The sequence below is a fragment of the Trachypithecus francoisi genome, unplaced genomic scaffold (assembly GCF_009764315.1).
Source record: "Trachypithecus francoisi isolate TF-2019V2 unplaced genomic scaffold, Tfra_2.0 Lachesis_group0, whole genome shotgun sequence".
Classification (NCBI taxonomy): Eukaryota; Metazoa; Chordata; class Mammalia; order Primates; family Cercopithecidae; genus Trachypithecus; species Trachypithecus francoisi.
This window is the reverse complement of record NW_022681453.1, coordinates 14,054,499-14,077,654: the sequence shown is the minus strand read 5'-3', so window position 1 is coordinate 14,077,654 and position 23,156 is coordinate 14,054,499. Positions and strand designations below refer to the sequence as shown.

Here is a 23,156-nt window from a genome sequence, read left to right as displayed (position 1 = left end):
GAAAACTCCTGAAATAGTAGAGGCTTAAACAAGACAGAAGTTAATTTCTGTGTCATGTAGTCCAGAGGTGGTTTGCCTAGGGGCTGGTATGAAGTGAAGTCCAGTGTTGGTTTGCCTAGGGCCGGTATTAAGACAATGTGGTGTCTGGAACCTGGGCTTTAATCATCTGGCTACTCTGCCATTTGTATGGCGTCTGTGCTCAAGGTTACCTCATGGCCTACATTGCATCTGTAAATCCAGTCCCTGCTTCTGCATTCCATGTGCAGGATGAAAAAAGAGAAGAGAGGGCAAAAGACATGTACCAATTGTCTTTCAAGGATGTTTCTAAGAAGCTGGCACCCAACTCTCCTGCTGACATTTCACTGGCCAGTAGCTACCCGTATATCCATAAGAGCTCCAGGGAGTTTGATAAGTCTAGTCTTTATACCAAAGGGCCAGGCACCCAGATACAAAGCAGGGTTTCCATTACTGATGAAAACAAAATCAGATCCTGGACTAGGCAACTCGCAGACTCTGATGCACACGGCCATCACGGTCATGAGCTGAGTCCCCAGCAAGAGACTGTGATGATGGGACCCTCCAGGCAGCCACAGCTGTCATCTCCAGATTTAGTTGGGAGTCCGTCAGTGCCTACAGTCTGAATGAAGCTTTTCTGCTGGGTCCTATGTTGGTGACAACATGTCGCTTTGTGATGGTGAGTGTGTTCTATCCAGACTGCTGTTTTGGGAAGTCTAATGAATGGAAATGAACCTGCATCAGCTGTTAAGTAAAGGCCGTTTGTGGCATTAAGACTAGAATTGTGATCAAATATATTGTGGATGCTACTTGTCCGATTATGATGAAGGGTTGGCTTACTGGTTGGCTTCCAATTCAGGTTAGGATTAGTAGGATTATAATTAGGAACCATAGTAGAAATTGGCTGAGCGGTCGAAATATTATACTTTGTTGTTTGGATTTATGGAGTATGGGGATAATTGTTAGGATAAGGATGGATAGAAGAAGTTGGAAGAGCTGACTCCCTGTGTTCCTTCTCTCCAGATGAATACTTCAGTCAAAGCTGTGCCCCTGGGGCTGACCCGAGATCTAATCTCTGTGCTCTGTGTATTGGCAATGAGCAGGGTGAGAATAAGTGCGTGCCCAACAGCAATGAGAGATACTACGGCTACAATGGGGCTTTCCGGTGAGTCTGTGACTGAGCTCCATCAGAATGGGGCCTCACCTCATCCCTCAGCATGTTGGCATTGCAGTTCTAAGGGGCCAGATGTGACCTGTCACAGCAGAGTGGGGGCTCATGGGTGGCCCCAGTGAGGGCTGTCCCCACCACACCCACCGCCCCGGAGAGTGGAGGCTGGCACCAGGGCTGTCTCACCTCAGCTCCACAGTGCTTCTCCCTGTGGCTTTGAGCCAAGATCAACAGCAGTAGGCCTCAGTAGCCTCATCCTGAAAATCCAATAGGTAGAGTGTGGTGTCCTAAGCGCTTTCTACAGTTCCATTTATGGGGCAGAATTCTCTTTCTCATTGCCGCCCCCTCTCTTCTCACCTAGGTCACCATTATGTTGTAGGTTTCCCCTTTTCTCTGACTTTGGCCTTGGAAATGGCAAAGAGATAGCAGAATTGCAGTGTTATTCTCCAGTAACCAAGTGAAAAATAAGCCAAAAAACAAGTTTTCAGAATTCACAAATTATAACCACTTCATGATTTGTAACCACACCCCACGTTTTACAGCGCCATTCATCCGGGCGTTGCTTCTCAGGGGCACGATTTACCAGTGTGAAGGGCGCAGAGAGGATCTTCCCGGGTTCCTTTTCCTCCATTTGCCGAGAGTACATTTCACCACCAGATGGCGTCACGTGTCTGAGGGTGTCTTTGAACTTTTTAGTATAAATTCAACTGCCTTGTTCCGGTGATGAAATGACATAAAAGTGGCTTTTGCTGTACTCTGAGTGGCTCATAAAAAACCCAAAACAAAAACAAAAGTTTTGTGAATGTATAAAAATATCTTTAAGGGACTAAGGATTTGCAAACGGAAATGTGATTCTACTCAGAAATGCTGAACACATGTTTCATAAGAGCCCGCAAGAATCGTGTGCTCCTCTTTTTTTTCAGACCTGCGACAAGGTATTAGTTCACTGGAAACAACCACATTTTAATATTCCTATTTATACCGGAAGAAAATTCCTTGTCTTTTGTTTAAATTCTATCTAGAATCTAGACTGGGGAAATTTATAGCAAAATAATTAAACGCTGAAACCAGTGTCTTACCCCTTTATTTCTATGATCCTTATAATGCTGGTTCTTAATTTTTAACTTTCTGCTGACTCTGTACTATAGAAGAAGATCTAGCCTCTCACACTGCCCCCAGCACCTCTTCCACCCCACAACCACAAACTTCAACTCTTCAGCACCCAACATGCTAATGTCATATTCAGTACCTATGACTGTGTAAGCGTTATTCTCATATTATATTTCCCTTATTGTACAAACTTTTTGTTTACTCTGGAGTTCATAGGTGTCTTTTCTTATTTGCTTAATTTTCTGCACTTGAAAAAAAAAAAACAACACTACTTCATCCCAAAACTCTCTGCCAGTAATGTAAATCTCCTAACAACACACACACACACACACACACACACACACACACACACACACTGGGTGCTATCGCAGTTTCATCATTTACTTGGAAGTGCTGCTCCGGAATGTGTCCATCTTCCTGCTGCAGTTTGGATTGGTTGCTTTGCAGGCCACCTGCACATCTGTGGTCCTGGGGGTCCTGTTGACCATTATTCTGGTGCTTCCCTTTGTCTTCATGTTAGATTGCCTGTTTCCTGGATTGTATATCTTTAGCTTTCTTGGTTTTGTAATGTCTTTTATGTAGGGTTTTAAAAGGAGGACAGGTAAACCTGTGCTCAATCTGCCATTGTAAACAGTAAATTCCTAGAAATAGTTGTCTTGTAGATGTGTACTTCTGTATTTCAGTTTTTGGAATGCATATTACAAATATTTATGAAAGCCCTACTAGTTTCTCTTCTGTAATTATGTGTATATTTTCTGGAACATTTTAGGTGCCTGGCCGAGAGTGCTGGAGACGTTGCATTTGTGAAAGATGTCACTGTCTTGCAGAACACTGAGGGTAGGTGGAAGTGTTTCCTTTTCTCCTTCAGAGCAGAGTCTTTGGCATCACAACCCATCTTAGTGTTCAGGTTTGCCTTTGGGAAGGTTTTATAACGTTTTCAAGATTTTTGATTAAAAGAACTCCAAAAATCTTTATCTCAGTAGACAACATGATAACATCTGTAGGTGTCATATGGATTTTGAAACCAAATTCATACACACACTCTCTGTCTCACATACACACACACGCACATACACTCACACACACACAGATACTAGCCATGCTCAGTAGCAAATGTCTCCCTGGCTTCGTCTAGTCAACCACAGAAACGCACTGTCTGCCCTCATGCATGAGATCATGCATGCCTGTTGGAAACTGTGGATGACGCTGCAAAACTGGGTGAACACATGCAAATGAAGGCTCCCTTTATGAAAAAGGAAGTAGAGGCCTTCATTCATCCCCATGTGAGCCTTGGTCTGGAGACTCCTTGGGAGTTAGTGGGAACAAAATTACAGGTGGTTGCAGATGACGGGAGATAATCTTCCAGTCAATGTTTGAACAATCACTCTCTCTTCTGGTCCTCAGCCATTTGCTACCTTCCAATCTGTATCTGTCTCCTTAGCCCCACTTCGGCATTCCCACCCCCTAGTCTCAGCAGGTGACTTGCTATTTTGTTCCCTGAGAAAGAACTGCCTCCACTTTCGGCCTCCCTCCTTCAGCAATCACTGCAGTCACAGTCACTTCTCCCTTCTGCTTTTGCCCCCTCTAGTGTCTCTTGGGACGGAGATTAAAACCAGACATGGAAATTTGAAAGTATTTCAGTATCAAATACAGGAATCCAAGAGAATGAATAAAGTGCTTTCTTAAAGGGAGAGGGCAGAGAGACAAGCAGGAGCCTGAACAATGAGCCTGTATCTGCACAAACATAGACATGCGTACAATTACATTTAGAATTTACAAGCCATTCACTAAAGTAATCTCCAGGGATCAGATTGATGTCAAATTTAATTTTAACTTTCTCTGGTACTTTACAACTGTATTTTGTTAGAATTGACTATATATATTTGATAAACCTACAAAAGTTCCTTTCCTTTCTCTAGTTACACTAATAGCATTTGAATATGAAAGGGAAGAGACACCAATTTCTCCTTGAATGTAAACCATCTATTCTTTTTCTGGAACTCACTGAAAAATATGGCATAGGTGGAGGGTTTTCTTCTTTAAAAAAATAAGAACTCGTAACAGCTTTATTGAGGTAGAATTCACATACTAAAAAAATCCACCCATGCAAAGTGTACAATACAGTCATCTCCAGCACATTCACAGAGTTGTGCAGCCATCATCACAGTCCAACTCTAGAACGCTTGCATCATCCCACAAAGAAACCCCTGCGCATATTATCAGTCATTGCCCCATCCCTCTTCAGCACTGGGAACCATCAATCCACTTTCTGTCTCCATAGGCTGGCCTATTCTGGACATTTCATATACATGGAGTAATATAATATATGGTGGGGTTTTTTTTGAGATGAGGTCTTGCTGTGTTGCCCAGGCTGGTCATGAACTCCTAGCTTCAAGTGATTCTCTCAGCTTGGTCTCCAAAGGGCTGAGATTACAGGCATGAGCCACTGTGCCCAGCCTATTACGTGGTCTTTTGTGACTGGCTTCTTTCACTTAGCATCGTCTTCAAGGTTCATGCGTGTTGCAGCATGTACCAGAACTTCACTCCCTTTTATTGCTGAATAACATTCCATTGCATGGACACAGCATTCATATTTGGTATATTTGAAGTTTGTACAGCTTGTGTAGGACAAAGCTCATTGTCTCTTCCTCACATCACCACAACCCCAGTGTGTGCTTTTGAGAGGTCAGTGGGATGGCCACACCCATCCAGAAGAGACTTGGTGGCTGAGCAGGGGAGCTGTGGATGATGCCACCTTCTTTTTCTCCCCAGGAAAGAACACTGAAGCATGGGCTAAGGATTTGAAGCTGCAGGACTTTGAGCTGCTGTGCCTTGATGGCACGCGGAAGCCTGTGACTGAGGCTAGGAGCTGCCATCTCGCCATGGCCCCGAATCATGCCGTGGTGTCTCGGACGGATAAGGTGGAGCGCCTGAAACAGGTGCTGTTCGACCAACAGGTATGGACCACAGGGCTTCTAGTGCTTTCTTAGCTGTGTGGGCTCTTGTTAGGTGGGGAGATCACAGAGCTAGGTGCACCAGCCCACTCGAGCCTCTCTAGTCCCTCTGCTTGAAGCTCATGGTGACTGTATTGGCTTCATGCTGTGGGGTTGCCCGGAGTGTCAACAAGAACAACAGAGGCTTTTGACACTGGGCTTTCTGGGACTCACTCCATTTCGGCTAAGTCTCTGTGCCCTGGCCTTGTTGCCCTCACTGCCTGGCTCAGAGACTGTCTTTTGCCCTTCTGTTGTTCTTCTGGCAAATGAGGGAACCACTGAGCCTTCCTCCCACACTCCTTGGTATAGTGCTTTACTCAGGTGGTGTTCCTGAACCTGGGCCAACTGAACAATGCTCTAGGCCAGACCTCTAAAACAGCAAACCCAAAACGTGCCCCATAGATTTAGGGCTACTTAAATGTGATTTGAAGAAAATCCCCAAATTTTCTTAAAATCTGGGATTTTATTAGAACTTCTATTTTTATTATATAACATCATGACTCTCTATGTGTACTTTTAAAGAAAACAACCCAGGAATAATAAGACTGGCCACCATAATCGGCCTTTATGGAGCCCTTACTGTGCATACACACTGGTGCTGGTAAGAGAGCTGCCATGACTGAGGAGTTTGGGTCTCAGTCTTCCCACATGGGAGCCTGGGACAGAGCAGGAACTGTGTGAGGGAGGCAGGGTGACCGGCCTGCACACTGAGCTGGCTAGTGGCCGAGCCTGGGTTTTCCTAGCAGCCTGCCTCTCTAGAAGAGCTGCATATTAGAATGTCCTAAGCAATTGACTTGTGAGGGCAGATCTCAGAACCCCTCTGCTGTCACCTTGTCACCCATAAGAGGTCGTATGGGAAAAGGTCGCAGGTTAAGAAGGAAGGAAAGATGGCAGATAGTAGGAGGTAGGACCAGAAGTGGTGTGAGGCCAGGATGCTGCCCAGGGCGGGCCTGCCAGCAGGAGTGTGGGGTGGGGGATTCCACTAAGGAGGTGACATGACTCTAGAACTCAGCTCCTTCTGCCCCATGGTTTTCTCAGGGCTGTTCTTGGGTGGGAGAAATACCCCTTTGCCTCCTTTAGCCCATGAATTCCTCTTTTCCTTAACTACTCACTGTCTGCCCTTTTGTTGCAGGCTAAATTTGGGAGAAATGGATCTGACTGCCCGAGCACGTTTTGCTTATTCCAGTCTAAAACTAAAAACCTTCTGTTCAATGACAACACTGAGTGTCTGGCCAGACTCCATGGCAAAACAACGTATGAAAAATATTTGGGACCACAGTATGTCACAGCCATTACTAATCTGAAAAAGTGCTCAACCTCCCGTAAGTAGACCCTAGCTAGCATCCCCGAGAAACCACCACTGGTGAAGGTCAAGGTCTGAGGGCCAGACAGCATTCTAGGAACTAACACAGGTGTAAAAATGTTAAGGAAAGAGAATATCTCTTTATAATCCAGGAAATTATAATCTCATTGGTAAATGAATTAGAGAATAAAATAGAGCAGTATGTAATACATTTTTATAAATTTTATAGTACTGATAGTGACTGCTCTGTCATGACACCTTTGGAAACTGATAATCCATTTTATTCAGTAAAGTGAAAAGTGTATATATACATATGCATTGAGAAGTGACAAAACCAGCCAGCTGTGATGGCTCACACCTGTCATCCCAGCACCTTGGGAAGCAGAGGTGGGACAGAGGTGGGAGGATGGTTTGAGCCCAGGAGTTTGAGACCAGCCTGGCCAACACAGGGAGACTTTGTCTCTACAAAAATAATTTTAAAAATTAGCCTGATGTGGTGTCAAGCACCTGTAGTCCCAGCTACTTGAGAGGCTGAAATAGGAGGATTGCTTAAACCCAGAAGGTTGAAGCTGCAATGAGCTATAAATGTACCACTGCACTACAGCCTAGGTGACACCGAGACACCCTGCCTCAAAAAAAAAAAAAAAAAAAAATCTGATTCTAGACAGTTACCACAGATGCCAACTGTTGAGAAAACAAAACCTCAAAAAAATTCAAGTGTAGGAAAACATATCTTAACCAGGGAAATATATTGATACTAATTTAATCCCTTAAAAATATTTAGAAGACATCGCAGAGTATTGTAAGGCTCCAGGTTATAATTGTGGGATTTCAGTGTGCACAGCTGCCTGTGCACTGCAATCATCCAGATTCCTATTCCTGGTCCCTCACCCAGAGTCAGAGGCATTGGGGATGATGTTGGTCCAGGCATGGGAGCAGGGCCAGGAATGTCTTTATCGGTGGTTTTCAATGAGAGACAATTTTTCCCCTAAGGGAACATTGGGCAATGCTGAGAAGCATTTTTGATTCTTACAACGTAGAGGGTGCTGCTGGTACCAAATGTGTTATAGAGGCCAGGGATGCTACTAAACAAAGCACAGCCAGCCCCCTGCAACAGAGAGTTATTATCAGACCCCAAATGTCAATAGTGCCATGGTTGAGAAACCCGTTTCTGTATTGACCAACAAGTCAGGTCACTGTGATGCAGGTCATGACCACCCTCTGAGAAATATGGCTACAGGGCTCTTCTTGTGAGCAACCAGTTCAGGACTGCATAGACCACGTGCTTCTTGAGGGCAGGCCTGTCTATCCACGCTGAGTCCCTAGCACTTAGCACAGCAACTGACGCAAAGCAGGTGCTCAGTCAGGATCTGTGAACGAATGAGTGAATCTGCAGATGAGCATGATTGCAAACAGGTTCACATTCCAGGAGAAGCTAGAGGACCACCAATGTCTTGTGAACTTGAGGATGTGACAATCGATTCAATTAGAGACAAGTGCAGAGCGGTTGTGTCTCTCAGGCCAGAGCAGGGAAACACCCTGGCTGGTGAGGGCTAGACTCTGGCTCCCTTGAACACCGTAGTCGCTAGGAGTAGGGGAACGGGAATATGAGTGTGGCAAGCACTGACTCACAGTGATGGGAGAAGGGCAGAGAAAACTCTTAGTATCCTCTTTGATTTATTGGTTTAAATAACTGGTTTATTGATTTTAAAAAAAGAAGAAATCGGTTTCTGAATCTCTTGCTCTGTTGTGTCCCACAGCCCTCCTGGAAGCCTGTGCATTCCTCAGGAAGTAAAACCCAAGAAGATGGCCCAGCCTCCCCAAGGAAGCCTCAGCCATTCACTGCCCCCAGCCCTTCTCCCCGGGTGTGCTGGGGCCTTGGCCTCCCTGGCCGAGGGTGGGGATTGTCTATCCGTCTGCTTACAATTCCCTGCTGTCGTCTTAGCAAGAAATAAAATGAGAAATATTGTTGATATTCTCTCCTTATGAAGTGTCACTCATCTTTTCTAGAATTTTATACTGAAATCACATGCCTGACAAAATATCTGTACAGTTGGACCTTCCCTTCCAAGTTTTTCAGGTCCAGCCCCTCCTCTTTCTCGCAGTCTTGAGTATGATGCCCAAGGGTCTGGAATTTAAGGCCAGGCCAAGCACCGGTTTTCCCAAGGGGATCTGGTTGGTTATTCACATAGCTGTCTCAGTGCACGTGCATGTGTGTGCCTGAGAGTGTGTGTGTGTGTGTGTCCCCAAGGCAGGGCAGGAAGAGCAGGCATAGGAATTATAACTGAAATGTAGGTTCAGTTGCTCATCACTTGCAGAGTCTAATTAACAAGAGCTAGGTTTGGATAAAGAAGGTGACTTTTATTCCAAAGCTCCCTTAGGGGAAGAAGTGCAGGCTTCTTGCCTTGAGGGTACTGCTTCACCTTTGGAGCAGAAAGCAGAGGCTTTTCAATGGGGGGTGTGGCATACAGGGCAGGAAGTGAGCAAGTAGGGGGTCTGGGTACTAGCCTTGGTGCCTTATCTACCAGGCAGTTGAGCTGGTTACTGCTGGTGCCTGTGTGGGCACAACTAGGTTGTAAAAGCAGCCAAAAAATTTCCAGGTGGAAGAGTTTCATAGAGGGCATACTGTGGCTTGTAAATGGACTGTTATGTCTCAAGGTAGTCTCTTGGTGGGAGAGAGTTCTGCTCTGGAGTTTCTAACTAAGAGCACATAGTTAGATGAACTTGCCCTGTTGGGAGTGTCTGGTGAAGGGGAGACAAAAGATTATAATTGCATTTCTCAAGGGCTAAGTAGGAAGCAGAGAAAAGGAGGAGAGACAAGTGAAGACAGAGTAACTTTAAATAACGAAGACAGAAATGAAGAAGGAATAATTTTCCTGCTTTTCCATTGGTTCTTTGGACATAACAGGCAAAAGTGTCAATCAGGGTGAGACTGTCCCTTCAAGAGCAGAGATCAGACAAGTGTCCTGAAACTCTGTCTCCATTCTGGGGGCAACCTTTTGGCCATGTTCCCCACTGTCAGTGAGATGAAAAGCTCTACTGCTGTCTGCAAAAGCCTCTAAAACCTGTCAGGAAAGGACATTAATTAAGGTCCCATAATACTAGGATGAAGCTCTTTTCCTATGTGCTACTTTGAATTATGGCCAGATGTGTTGTCCATCCTCACTAACATGAGAAGATTAGTCAGTGAGCAACATCTGATGGGGTAGCCACAGCAGTGATAATGCCAGCACCGTAAAACATGACATTTGAACAGTATGAACTTTCTTGTCTAAATGAGATACTAAAGTGAAAGTAAGGCCGACCTATGAAATTCTCCTGTTCCAGGTTGAAAAGAAATGGAACACCATTGTGTCTCTCTGTTCATGCTCGGTTATATTGCTGTAGCGAATGGTCTCCAAGTCAAAATCTTAGTGGCTAACACGACAAAAATGTGTTCTGTCTTGTGTCCCTCTCCTTCATGGGTCAACAATGGCTCTGTGACTAATGTCTTTATTCTGAGACCCAGGCTGAACCAGCAGCCCCAGTTTTGGCCATGTTGGGCTTGAGAGAGGGGAAAATAAAATTTGAGACAGAGGCAGCTGCTCTGCCTATGGAGTGCCATTCTTTCATTCCTTTATTTTCTTAATAAACTGCTTTAACTTAAGAAAAGAGAGAGTCGAAAGCATCATACAATAATACTTACAGTGTCTGCGTGGCAGAGGCCACGTCATCTTCATCATTTCACTGGCCAGAGAATTCACATGGCCACAACATCAGTGAGGTCGCCCAGGAGGAAGAGGCAGTGATGGCGCACTGGGGTTAGTGCAACAGTGCAAAGAAAAATCTTCAGAGCATTTCACAGTGCCCAGCCAGAAAGCCATCACAGGAATGTCCCATCAGCCCACAAAGGCTTCTGTGCGGTCCTGGAGAGGTGTCCTTTGCCCGGGTCCTGCCCCCTTCCCAGAGCATGGCCTAGTGGGTATGGCTGGATCTCAGTCCCTGCGTGCTACTCACCAGGTTGGTCGAGCCTCTGCCTGCACAGCTGTACAGGCCACCCTGGAAACAGAAGATTGACTAGATGCAAGGTGCTTCCTGTGATATTTCACAATTTATCCTGCATTGATGATACTTCCCCATACAGAGAACCATGCAGTAGCTCCCAAGGTTGGGTTTCCTGGGGAGGAATCATTCACGTTTGATTTCAGAAACCCTCCCTTCAGGCCATTGCTAACATTTGCTGTGACACCAGTCACTCTCTGAGGCTCAGTAACAGCTTCATCTGCCTCACCCTGTGCCACAACTTTAAGATTGGTTTGGGCTCATCCTCTTATCATTTTTGTGTATGTCTCCTGGGGTCTCTAAGTCCCAAATCTTTCTTTAAAATGTTATTTCTGTAGAGCACCAGATTCTGTCGCTGTTCAGGGCACCACTATGTAACCTGCACGAACCTAGGGAAACTGAACAAAGGGGGCAAACGTGGGAATAAAAGATAAGAGACAAAAGAGTATATTTGGAAGAAGGGGTCGGGGGCACTTTGCCTCTAGTGGACAAGGGCCCCGAGCTTTACACAACTCTCCATATTTATTAGGCAAAAGAGATAGTGAGAAGGGGGACGTGGAAGAAGGGGTCAGCTGCTCCGTCCAGAATAGGCTTGTAAGACTGCATTCTCTAGATGTCCCAGTAGATAATCTCAAGGAGCTCCACGCCAGGAAGCGATTTCCCTCAGCAAACCTTCTGGCAGTGGGAGCAGTGTTGAGTTTGCCCACATCCTGCATTCACGATAAACAGTTTGCTGTTTGATCATATAGCCTCCAGTGGAATGCTGACTTGGTCACGTCCCACAGGCCTTTGGCTCCTTACAGACCCCTTCCAGGTTACTAGCTATGACTTTACCTCTTCGTTTCTCTTTTCTATACTTTCCTTGCATTCTACAAAATAAAGTATCCCTGGGCTTTAGAGTAATCTAATGCCTACTGAATCCAAAATAATCTGATTTAATCCTTGAATTTTCAAACAATTTCAATGAATTTTGTTTTTTACCAGGGTTTGGACCTCCCCCATAATAAAATCCTTTATTTCTTTTTGTCACTTCAGTTCTAAAATCCAACCTACCATTTTCCATTGAAAGCTGAGTCTTTCTTTCTTATTTACATAAAAATTGTTGGATGTATCTATGGACAAACCAGGGGAAATTGAGTGTGAGGTGGGGAAGTGTTAAGAGGGCCTCAGAGTGGCTGCAGATCAGATCCATGCATCCCTAGGTGAGTCCCCATCCATTCTCTCCCTCATTCTTAATGTGTTTCCAAACAGGTGAGGAACAATGAAAACCAAGTCGGACATTCTAGTGCTAATTATATAGAGATAATTTATATAAAATGTGATAAATGCAAAATATTCCATCAGAAGGAGTATTAATGTTAAATAGCTTCAACTCACTAGTAATTAGGCAATCATTTTTCATTGATTAGCACAATTTAAAATTCAAGTTGCTAATGATACTCAGTATTGTGAGGATGTAATGAAGCAGATAGTCTTATGCAATATTGGCAGGACCATATTATTACACACAGCCTTAGGAGGACAGTTTAGCAACATCTCTCAACATTTTAGGTGAGAAATTTATCTATGGCTGGTGCCTCGGTGCTGATGTTGGGGGGTACTGGCGAGCATGGCGCACCATTGGATGGGGGGCTCCAGGCTTCAGGTTCCATGCTCCAGGCTGCAGGACCTGGAACTTCTTCCTGCGTCACGGCAGGGCTGCTACAGTGTGCTCTGGTGCAGAACTGGCAGGGGTGCCTGCAGGCCTCTTCTCCAGCATGTGTGCTCACTTTTTTTTTTTTTTGAGACAGGATCTCACTCTGTTGCCTAGGCTGGAGTGTGCTGGAGCAATCACAGCTCACTGCAGCCTCAACTTCCCCAGTTCAGGTGATCCTTCCACTTCAGCCTCCTGAGCAGCTGGGACTATAGGTGCAGGCCATGCAGGGGCTCATGCTTGTAATCCCAGCACCCTGGGAGGCTGAGGTGGGTGGATTACTTGAGTCCAGGAGTTTGAGACCAGCCTGGGCAACACGGCAAAACTCCATGTCTACAAAAAAATACATAATAATTAGCCATGCATTCACTTCTGAGGGAAAAGTCATGGACTCTGTGGTGCTGTGAACCTCGTCACTCACACCAGAAAGAACATTGTGTGCTCTTGGGTCCTGAGAAAGCTGACTGACCACCTGAGGTGACGCATACTTATTTAGTTATTTATTTTTATTTTACGATTATTGGTTTTTGAGACAGAGTCTCACTCTGTCATCCAGGCTGCAGTGCAGTGGTGCAATCTCGGCTCACTGCAACCTCCGCCTCCCGGGTTCAAGCAATTCTCCTGCATCAGCCTCCCCAGTAGCTGTGATTACAGATACCTGCCACCACGCCCAGCTTAATATTAGTAGAGATGGGGTTTCACATTGATGGCCAGGCTGGTCTTAAACTCCTGACCTGAAGTGATCTGCCTGTCTCCGCCTCCCCAAGTGCTGGAATTACAGGCTTGAGCCACTGTGCCCAGCACATGCATATGTTTTTTCCTCAGGAGATTCGCTTTTACCAGTAAAGGGCATTCAGAATCAGTTAGCTCACCATTGTTTTCTGAAGTAATCACAGGCCAGTCCCTAATGGGAGAAAGAAGTGGCCTCTGTAGCAGGACACCTGGAGCTCAGCCCCAGCTCTGCTGTGTGACTGTGTGACCTTGAGTAAGTGCCTTAATGTCTCTGGGCTCAGCTTTCTTTGTAGGTAAAATCAGGGACTTGAGCTTGTTCTCTCTACAGCTCTCCTACAGACTGAGGCTGTCTGCAATCACAAGGAGCAGGAGAGGAAGACACTTAAAATGTGTTCTTGTGGTCAGCAGTTATGGGTTGAATGTTTATGTACCCCCAGCCATTCTACTGTTTAGCTTAGGGCTGTTCTCCACGTGGGACCTTTACAGTGGGTCCATGAGGTCAAACTATTTTAATGATGATACTCAGAAGTTATTTATCTTTCTCCTTATTTTATGAGTAGAATTTTCCAAAGGTTATTTGGCATTTGACAGTCTAACAGATTGAATGGAGAACAAGACAGAGAATCCAGCTTCTGGCCAGACATGGTGGCTCACACCTGTAATCCCAGCACTTTGGGAAACCAAGGCAGGAGGATCACTTGAGCTCAGGAGCTCAAGACCACCCTGGCCAGCATGGCCATCTCTACCAACAAATACAGAAATTAGCTGGGCATGGTGGTATGCGCCTGTGGTCCCAGCTACTTGGGAGGCTGAGGTGGGACGATTCCAAGGATCACTGCTGTTGCTAATTTTTTTTCTTTTAAAAAATACAGATATTTTAAATAAAAGTATGTTATTTATGTTAATCTATAATGGGCTTATTATTTCAACATCAATTAATAATGTAAATATTTAAAACTGTGTTAAAATTTCTAATAGTATAAATAGCAATAGATTTAGCCCACGGTAAGGGAGATGGTTGTGCTTTAGTCAGGAGTAGGCCGAGGTGGCCTTCTGGTGCAGCATGACTCAGTGGGTTTAGAGCGCAGGCACACAACTCAGTGGGTCTGAAGCGCAGGCACACAACTCTGCACATTATGTAACCATGCCATGTGAGGTGCATTAGGTGACCACTCACATGATCACGTGCTTGGCTCAGAGCCACTATTGTCTGTAAAAGGTATAATTACCCTGCTGACACCGTACGTATGGCTCGTGCCCAGAGAGAGAATAAAGCCATGTTGAAAACGCCTACTCGAGTGTTTTTCCAGTTACTTGCCACCCACCTACCAACTCCCCTTGGACTTCAGTTTGGACTAGAACCTGACAATTGGCATCACGAACAGGATCCTAAGGTAAGTGAGCCTTAGGTCCCTGCTGATTCCAGGTTGGCCATGTGACCACAAAATGGATTGTGGTACCTGGTGGCAGCCGTGCTGTGAGTGTGGGCCTGAGTGGAAACCTGGATGGCAGTGGATGGGTCCCCCATGAGCACTGAGAAGGTGCTGAAGCAGCTGGAAGCACAGAGCACCAAGAAAGAGAGAGCCTTTGCTGGCAGAGTTGGATGGGCATCTTTAACTGTGCTAAGAAAAGTACACACCCAGTCCCTGAGGGATGCAGACTGGAGGCCTGGCTACACCGATCTTGAAAATAATTAGAGGCTTCCATGAATGGGGACCTCCAGGTGCAGGCAGGGCACCTGGAGGTGTGGCTTCAGAGCTTGGAAAAGGAATCAGAGGCTACCATGAATGCAGGCCTGGGTCCATCATCTTGTCTGGAGATTCCCACTCAGTTTCATACCAAGGAGAAAGAATGCCCGTTGCGGGCTCACCCAGTGGTCTGACAGAAGGTAGATCATGAACAGCCACTGGGGCCCCAAGGGTGGACTCAGGGACTCCCCACCGTAATGTAACACATTTCATACATTGCCTATACTCCAACTGAGTTGCAGGAATTAGGCAAGCAGTGCCGCGAGGGGAACTGCTGCCTGCCTGGATGCTTCGTCTGTGGAATGAGGCAGCAGATAGTATCTCCCATTCCATCTCTGAGATGGAAAAGCTGGCCTCCATCATGACTCACCCCTCTCTCTGTCAGCGGCTGCAAGTGAGCAGGTAGTTAGTGGCAGGGCAAGGTGACTACACCCTGATTGAGTGGCTGCAGGCAGCCATGTGAACTGTGTGGAATAATGCTGGTGAAGTGTGAGTAAATGGCAGTCATATGCCAGTTTGGTGTAAGATGGGTATGCGGCAGGCTATGTTTGACCCGAATACCTGGGGGCCAGATGATGAATGTTTCCCCTCCCACATGAGGGATCTCGTGTTGGGTTCTGTGCTCCTGAGCCCCTTTGACTCCCTAGCTGCTGTCCTTACCCCGTACATAGGGTGCTGTATACATGAAGTAACCACTGCCATGGCGGCTGTTGGGGATGCAGAAGGTCGTCGGGGGGATTGAAGGGTCCACACCATAAAGAAGGGGAAGGTACCCCACCCACAGGGGGCTCTCCAATGAAAAAAAGGGGCCCCAACAAGTGACACGCTCACAGATGTGGATAGATTTGATTTTGGCTGGGGTTGACTGAGAGAAAAATCGATAAGCAGCCCAATGAAATACTCCTAACTTTGTGGAGATCGTTGTATCCAGGGCAGCAATTCCAGAAAATGCCCAAAGGGGAGAAAGGCATTGCTGGGTGACCTGGTCCCGCCCAGGCACTCCAGCTCAGAGACTACTTGCTGCAGCCAGGTGGAAATGTAGAGCCTCTTCTGTTCAACTAGGGAACTGGCCAAAGGTACCTGGCTTGGGGGGACACCAGATGACTGGAGGCCACATGTGGAACTGGCAATCCACTGGTCCCCCACCAACGTACAGTGGTTGCTGGCATAGATTGTAGCCTTGTTTATGGGAACCCAGTTAAGTTTTCGGGCAAAACTGCATACGTTGATGGTTATGGAGGCCAGTCAGTGAAAGTGAAATCTGTATCTCTATACCTTGGCATTGGCCACTTGGCTCCTCGCTTATACACTGTGTATGTCTCTCCCATACCTGAATACATTCTGGAGGTGGATATTTTACATGGCTTGGAAGCTGTGCCATCTATCATGGATTTGATGAACCACTCGACAATGGAACTGGGACAGTACCACTATGTGGTGAACTTGGCCAAAGCATTCTTCTCAAATGACATTGCTCTAGAAAGACGTGAACAGTTTGCCTTGGCGACAATGGACTTTCACAGTATTGCTGCAGGGCTACGTGCATAGCCCCACCATATGTCATGTCTTGTTGCCATGGATTTAACAGCCTGAAAATGTCCAAAGGGAGCCCACTTGTTCCATTATGTTGATGATATTATGTTAATCTCTGATTCTCTTGCAGATTTAGAAGTGACAGCACCCCTCTTGTGGCAACATTTGGCAGCATGTGGTTGGGCCATCAACAAATCCAAGGTCCGAGGGCCTGGATTACCTGCTAAATTCTTGGGAGTTATCTGGTCGGGTAAGGTGAAGGCCATACAAGAGGCATCATTGACAAAATATAGGCATATCCCTGGCCCACCATGGTGAGGCAGCTGCAAACTTTTGTGGGCCTCCTGAGATATTGGTGGGCATTTGTGCCCCCTTTAGCTCAAATGATAAAACCATTGCATCAGTTAACAAAGAAGGGAGCAATCCGGGATTGGGCTGATGTGGCTGAGACTGCCTTCCTGGCAGCTAAGTGGGCTATTCAGCAGGCATGAGCCTATGGATGGTTGACCAGGGGTGCCTATTTGAACTGGATATGCATGTGACCACAGGTGGTTTTAGCTGGGGCCTATGGCAGCACACAGAGTGCCTGAGAATGCCAGGAGGCTTTTGGTACCAACTACGGAAAGGAGCTGAGCTCTGGTATTCCTTGATAGAGAAATAGCTAGCGGCTGTATATGCTGCCCTTCAGGCTTGTGAGAAGTGATAGGATGGGCTACAGTCATAGTATGGATGATCTACCTGACAGCGGGATGGGTGCCTTCATGTGTAATGACCCCCTGGACTGGGATGACGCAAACATCCACTTTGGCAAAGTGAGGCACTTACTTGGAGCAGCAGAGTACACTGAGTACAAGCTCATTAGCAGCAGAGTTGCAAGAGGTCTTGGTACCTGCAGTGCTAATGCAAGAGAAGGCCATGTGGCCTGAGGCACCCCTTGATCCCCAGCCACTGCCATTTAAGGAAGGGAATCCCTCTATTTCTGATGGGGCATGGCACACAGATGGGTGTAGCCGAGGTGCTACTCCTGCCTGGACCAGTGTTGCAGTCCAACTTGGTACCAACACCATATGGTTTGAAACCAGGTGTGGACAAAGTAGTCAATGGGTTGAACTTAGAGCAGTATGGATGGTGATCACCAAGGAGGAGACACCTGTACCAGTAATCTGTACTATTAGCTGGGCAGTCTATGGAGGCCTAACCTTGTGGTTAACTACTTGGATAATACAGAATTGGCTAGTTGGCCACCAACCCATTTGGGGCCAAGCCATGTAGCAAGGCCTCTGGGAAATGGGTTATCAGAAAGATGTAACTATTTATCATTTGTCAGGTCATATGCCTCTGGTCACGCCCAGCAATGATGAGGTAAAAGCCTTGGCCAAAGTCCAATGGTTAGAGTTGGCATCTACGTGAGATGTGGCCTTGTAGCTACACTGGAAACTGGGACATGCAGGGGGTAAACTGATGCAACAGGTCAATAAACGTTGGGGTCTGTTCCTGCCCCTGAAAGACATTTGGGAGACTTGTCAGAAATGCCCAGCATGTGCTCAGGCATACCCTAAATGGAGGCAGCTGCCCAGTGCTACACAACTGGCAACAGGGCAAGTGCCCTTGACCAGGTGGCAAGTAGATTACATTGGGCCGCTGCAGAAGTCGCAAGGGTATACGCATGTGCTAACAGCTGTGGACACAGCCACAGGCCTGTTGTTTGCCTATTCTTGCAGGGTGGCCAACCAACAGTACACCATCCGGGCCCTGCAACACATATGTGCTCTATGTGGTTGCCCTCTGGTCATTGAGAGTGATAGGGGGACACATTTTACTGGATAACAGGCACAACAATGGACCTAAAGTGGGGAATCCATGTACCACACAACTTGCAAGCTGTGGGTATGACTGAGCGATATAACGAGCTCTTGAAGAATGGGTTATACTTGCATGTCACACCTCTGTCTTTGCAGGGCTGGAGTTCCAGGCTGGACCTGATGCTCCAAACCTTGAATGAATGGCCATGGAAAAGCAACCCAGCCCAGGTGGAGGCTCCATTCAGTTGAAGATACACAATAAGGATAACCTCCTCTGACCAGGTGTGGGGACGAATGGTAACCTGTTGTTGCCTGCCCCAACACACCTGAAGGCAGGGGAACAGAAAACCTGGCTGTGGCCATGGCCCCTCCAAAAAGCCCCCGACTGCTGGTGGTTGGCCATCGTAGCTCTCTGTGGGGAGGGCCTACAGTATGACATGTATGTCACTCTTTGAGTGTTCAGTGCATGGCCCCCGAAGTTAACTGTTTGTAGGAAAATGGCCAGGGAAGAAACTTTCTTCCAGGGGTCATATGTACTGTCTGTGTGGCCTATTACGAGCTCCCCTGTGACTTTGGCATGAATACAGGACCCAAAGGAACCATGGGGAGCTGAGAAGGTGTGGTATTATTGCCCAGGGCAGAAGCCTTTGGGGGCTGCATTGTTATCCAGTGATGAAAGGTTAGCCTGTATTTTGCCTGAGGGACGTGATTTTCCTCTGTTAGTACCTGTGCCTGCTCTGTCATTCCAACCTTAGGTTAACATGCTCCAATTGCATTGTGGACTGGGCCTACACCTACGCTGAAGTGACCAATGTTTCCAACTGTTGGATCTGCACCGCCCTTCTAGCAGCTGCAGATGGCTTGCCTTGGCACATACATTCAGTATCTGCAGAGAACTGGACATGGCTGGAGACTTGGGTCCCATGGTTGATGCCTGGAATGCAACATGGCAAGTTTTGGACAAAGGATGCTACAAGACCCACAGAACACCCATTCCCTGGCTGGCCCATAGCGTTTATGATGGGTGAGGCTGGCTAGTGGGATAATGTGCAGTACCCCCGGCCCAGGCGCCACTGTGCATAGAGCAACATTGGGGCAACAGCACTGTAGGTACCCGTCACAGCCTGTGTAAACATAATACTTGTCACCACACCGAAGGTATGGTGGAAGAAGTGGCCCCACCAAGTTCGGGGCCCAATGGATTTTGTGTCCCTCTGGGAGTTTATGGGTCTGTGGGGACACAGGGTGACCTTACCTATAAGCAAACTGGACTGACCTCATACCTGGGGGTGGCCTTATGTACCTGCCACCGTTCTCCTCACATTGCCCAGATGCCCGCATAACTGGGAGGTGCTACACTCTCGGATTTTGCGAGTGTGATGAGCACCCTGGTGGTTCTACCCCCTGACAGTGACTATTCCTGGAGTGGGTGTCATAACTGTAGAAGCACAAGTTACTGCTCTAGCAGAGCACGCTGCTCAGGTTCTGAAGTACACCTGAGTGTCTCTCCTCTCGTTAATGGATGAGGTTGATCAGATCAAAACGGTCGTGTTGCAAAACCGAATGGTCTTAGACATAGTAACTATTGCCCAAGGAGGCACCTGTGCCCTTTTAGGAAGACAATGTTATACCTTTATCTGACAATTGGTAGAACATAACAGCAGCCCTGCAAGGGGTCTCACAGGAGATGAAGGTAGTCAAGAGCCTTACTGATGAACCCCTGCAGAGATGGTGCGCATCCCTGGGCTCTGGCCTACGCTGGGCCCTAATAGTCTCAAGTAGCATAGCTGGGATTCTAGTAGTGTTGCTCTCTGCATTGTTGCTGTGAGTTATGGATTCAGGGCTCTACCCTATGGGCACATGTCCCTACCCAGAAGACGCCCTTGGCCTAGGGGTGGAGTGTAAGGCAGATGGATGCACTTTAGTGAGGAGCAGTCTGAGGCCACTTTTTGGTGCAGCATGACTCAGTGGGTTTGGAGGGCAGGCACATGACTCTGCACATTATGAACCATGCCACTTGAGGTGCATTAGGTGACCACCCACATGAGCTTGCGATTACTTCAGAGCCACTAATGTCTGTAAAACGTATAATTACCTTGCTGACGCTGGACATATGGCTTATGCCCAGAGAGAGATAAAGCCATGTTGAAACTCCCTATGATTCCTCGAGTGTTTTTTCAGCTACCCGTCACCCACCCACCAACTCTCTTCAGACTTCAGTTTGGGCTAGAACCTGACACCCACATAAACTAAAGCTGTATGGGGTCCTCAATTTTCAAGTACATAAAAGTATTCTGTATCCAAAAAGTTTGTGAACCACTACCCTAGAGAAACTTTCCATGGTGTGCAAGATGTATGTGAGAATGTGCAGTAGAGACATAAGGAAAAACCAGAAAAAGTGGAAATCTCGATGCCTGTCATCAAGAGAGATAAATGCAGCATGGTCTATTTCTGTTCTCCTCACATTGCCCAGATGCCTGCGTAACTGGGAGGCGTTATGCTCTCAGTTTTTGCAAGTGTCATAAAGGAGAGAATGGAACATTACCTGTCATTATAGACACTGCAAAATGAGCTAGTAGCAGGATTTTTACCACAGGTACCCATAAGCAACACATGGTGTTGTTCACCATGCTTTTACATTGTTATGTAAATAACTTAAAATTATGTAAATAATGTAAAAGCATGGTGAACAACGCCACGTGTTGCTTATGGGTACCTGTGGTAAAAAGCAAAAATCATGATCCTGAAGGAGTGAGCAGGCCTACAGGTGCTGCTAGGCAGGCACTGTCTTGCAAAGAGCACAAAATGTGCAGGTCCCTCTGGGAGTGTTACAGTGGGTAGCTAGTCAGGAAGAGCAGGGCAGGAGAGGGCTCCCCATCCCACACACACACACACCAGGAGTGTCAGGTGACCATCAGGTGGCGATTGTTGACTGTCTCTCAAAAGTAATAATTGGTCACACCCGGCAACAGGGAAAGGCCGGCTCCTAATAGATAGAAAACACCTGAAACTGATGAGCAGCAGTTTCCCTACAAGATCTCAGGAGTTGAGCCAGTGGGCTCAAGCATGCACATGGGACAGCCCACTCCAAGGGAAGAAACAGGGGAGAAATAATACAAGACCCCGGAAGCATGCTGACATATAAAACCCCAAGTCAAAAGGTCAAACCATGCACTTGCCTTTCAAGTCGTCCACTTGGCCCTATTCCAAGTATACTTTCTTTCCTTTTGTTCCTATTCTAAATATTTTAAAACTTTTTAAAATTTTAAATAAACTTTTAAATAAATAAACTTTTAAATAAATAAATAAACCTATTTTAAATAAACTTTTACTCCTGTGCTAAAACTTGCCTCAGTCTCTCCTTCTGTCTTATGTCTCTCAATTGAATTCTTTCTTCTGAGGAGGCAAGAATTGAGGTTGTTACTGACCTGCCTGGATTTGCTGCCAGTAACAGGAGCAGAGGACTAGGCCTTGGATGGAGATGGTGAGGGGGCCACTCCCTCCCTATCCCCAGGCGTCGGTAAGATCTGAGACAGACTGCTCTCCCCTTGGAGTGTATTGCTGACCTTGTCAACTGAAAATAAATGACTTCTAATAGTCTTTACTAACAGATAATAGAAAAGAAAAATTGCCATCTGCACACCAGGTGCCAGAAGGGTTGATTAGCTGCAAAAATGAAACAGTACCTAATCCTGCAGCTGCAGCTGGAGCCCCGCCTGATTAGGTTTACACTGGTCCACTGTCATTTTCCAACACCTAACTGTCTTCTGCACAAACCAAATAGGTGAGCTGAATGGAGAGAGGTGGACATCACCATCCTTCATCTTTCATGTTCTTGCTGCAATTCCTCCAGATATGCAGTGTTGTTTTGTATAGTATCTTGGAAGGTAGAGGCAGTTCCAAAGGCTTCCACTTGGCCCCCACTCTGTGGATCAGAGGATTAATGTGGTGATTCTTCCCAGATGCTGAGTATCTCTATTCCAATTATGCTTTCTGTTAAGAAGATTGTTTCTTTCTGTTTCTCCAATTGATGGAGGCATTGGGCTTATAGTTCTCTGTGGGAGGAATTCTAATTACAGATTCAATTTCTTTATTAGATGTGAGATTATTCAGATTTTATATTATTTTTCCATGTCAGTTTTCTTTATTTTTCTTTGTTTTTTTAAAAGATGGGGTCTCACTATATTTTCCAGGCTGGTCTCAAACTGCTTGGCTCAAGTGATCCTCTCACCTTGGTCTCCTGGAGTGTTGGGACTACAAGCATAAGCCACTGCTCTCAGCTCAATTCTGCATTCTGGAACTGGGGGGATAACTATAGGATAAGTTCAGGGATCCTCTGGACCCACTGGGAAACAGACCTGAGCTAAAACTCTAGTGATCACCTGACCTCCATGAAGCCTTACTTTGGCAGGTAGACCACGGAGATGTTTTAGGTCTCTTAGAATTAGTGTCAGTGTAGAGCCAATGTCCAGGAATCTCCAAAAAGCCTAATTATTTCCTTTTCCTTCATGACTTTCCCTGGTAAATGGCCCTAGGTTGTTTTGGGGAAGGCTGGGAAAAAGATTATCAGAATAAAATGCTAGAAATGTAACAGGGTCCTTCCTCAAGGGGAGCCAGCTTACCTTTCGTTCAAGGGGTTCTAGGTCTATAAACTATGTCAAATCTGGCAGTTGATTGAATTGAGTCACAGTTCTGGTGACTAAAGTTAGACTTCTGTTCTCTAGAGATAGAACTCTTCTGCTTATACAGATCAGGTAAAAATTTAGCAGACTGTCCTTCTATTTCAGTTCCAGGGATACCACGATCGACCAGCCAAAGCCAAAGATCTCTGGGGGTCAGACTATTCTGAGGACTGCTTTGGCTCCACCATCCACAGTGGCAACCACGCCCACTTGGTGTTTTGTGTTACCACGTGGCCCCTCCTTCCTCAGGATCCCACCATCCTCCCTGTATTTACAAACCCCAATTTGGTAGCATTTCTCACTATAGCTCCTGATCTACAGAGAAGAGCCACCACT

General features: G+C 46.4%; 1 protein-coding gene across 1 annotated transcript in view; it reads left to right on the top strand.

The window, feature by feature from the left end:
• The window catches only part of LTF (lactotransferrin), a 29,316-nt gene extending 20,741 nt beyond the window's left edge, over nucleotides 1–8,575 (top strand). Inside the window, exons 13-17 of the mRNA XM_033204937.1 lie at nucleotides 1,039–1,180; nucleotides 3,063–3,130; nucleotides 5,066–5,250; nucleotides 6,419–6,608; nucleotides 8,350–8,575. Coding sequence (XP_033060828.1) covers nucleotides 1,039–1,180; nucleotides 3,063–3,130; nucleotides 5,066–5,250; nucleotides 6,419–6,608; nucleotides 8,350–8,384 — 620 coding nt within the window. The 3' untranslated portion in view covers nucleotides 8,385–8,575. The remainder of the gene's footprint in view (nucleotides 1–1,038; nucleotides 1,181–3,062; nucleotides 3,131–5,065; nucleotides 5,251–6,418; nucleotides 6,609–8,349) is intronic.
• Nucleotides 8,576–23,156: the final 14,581 nt, after the last annotated feature.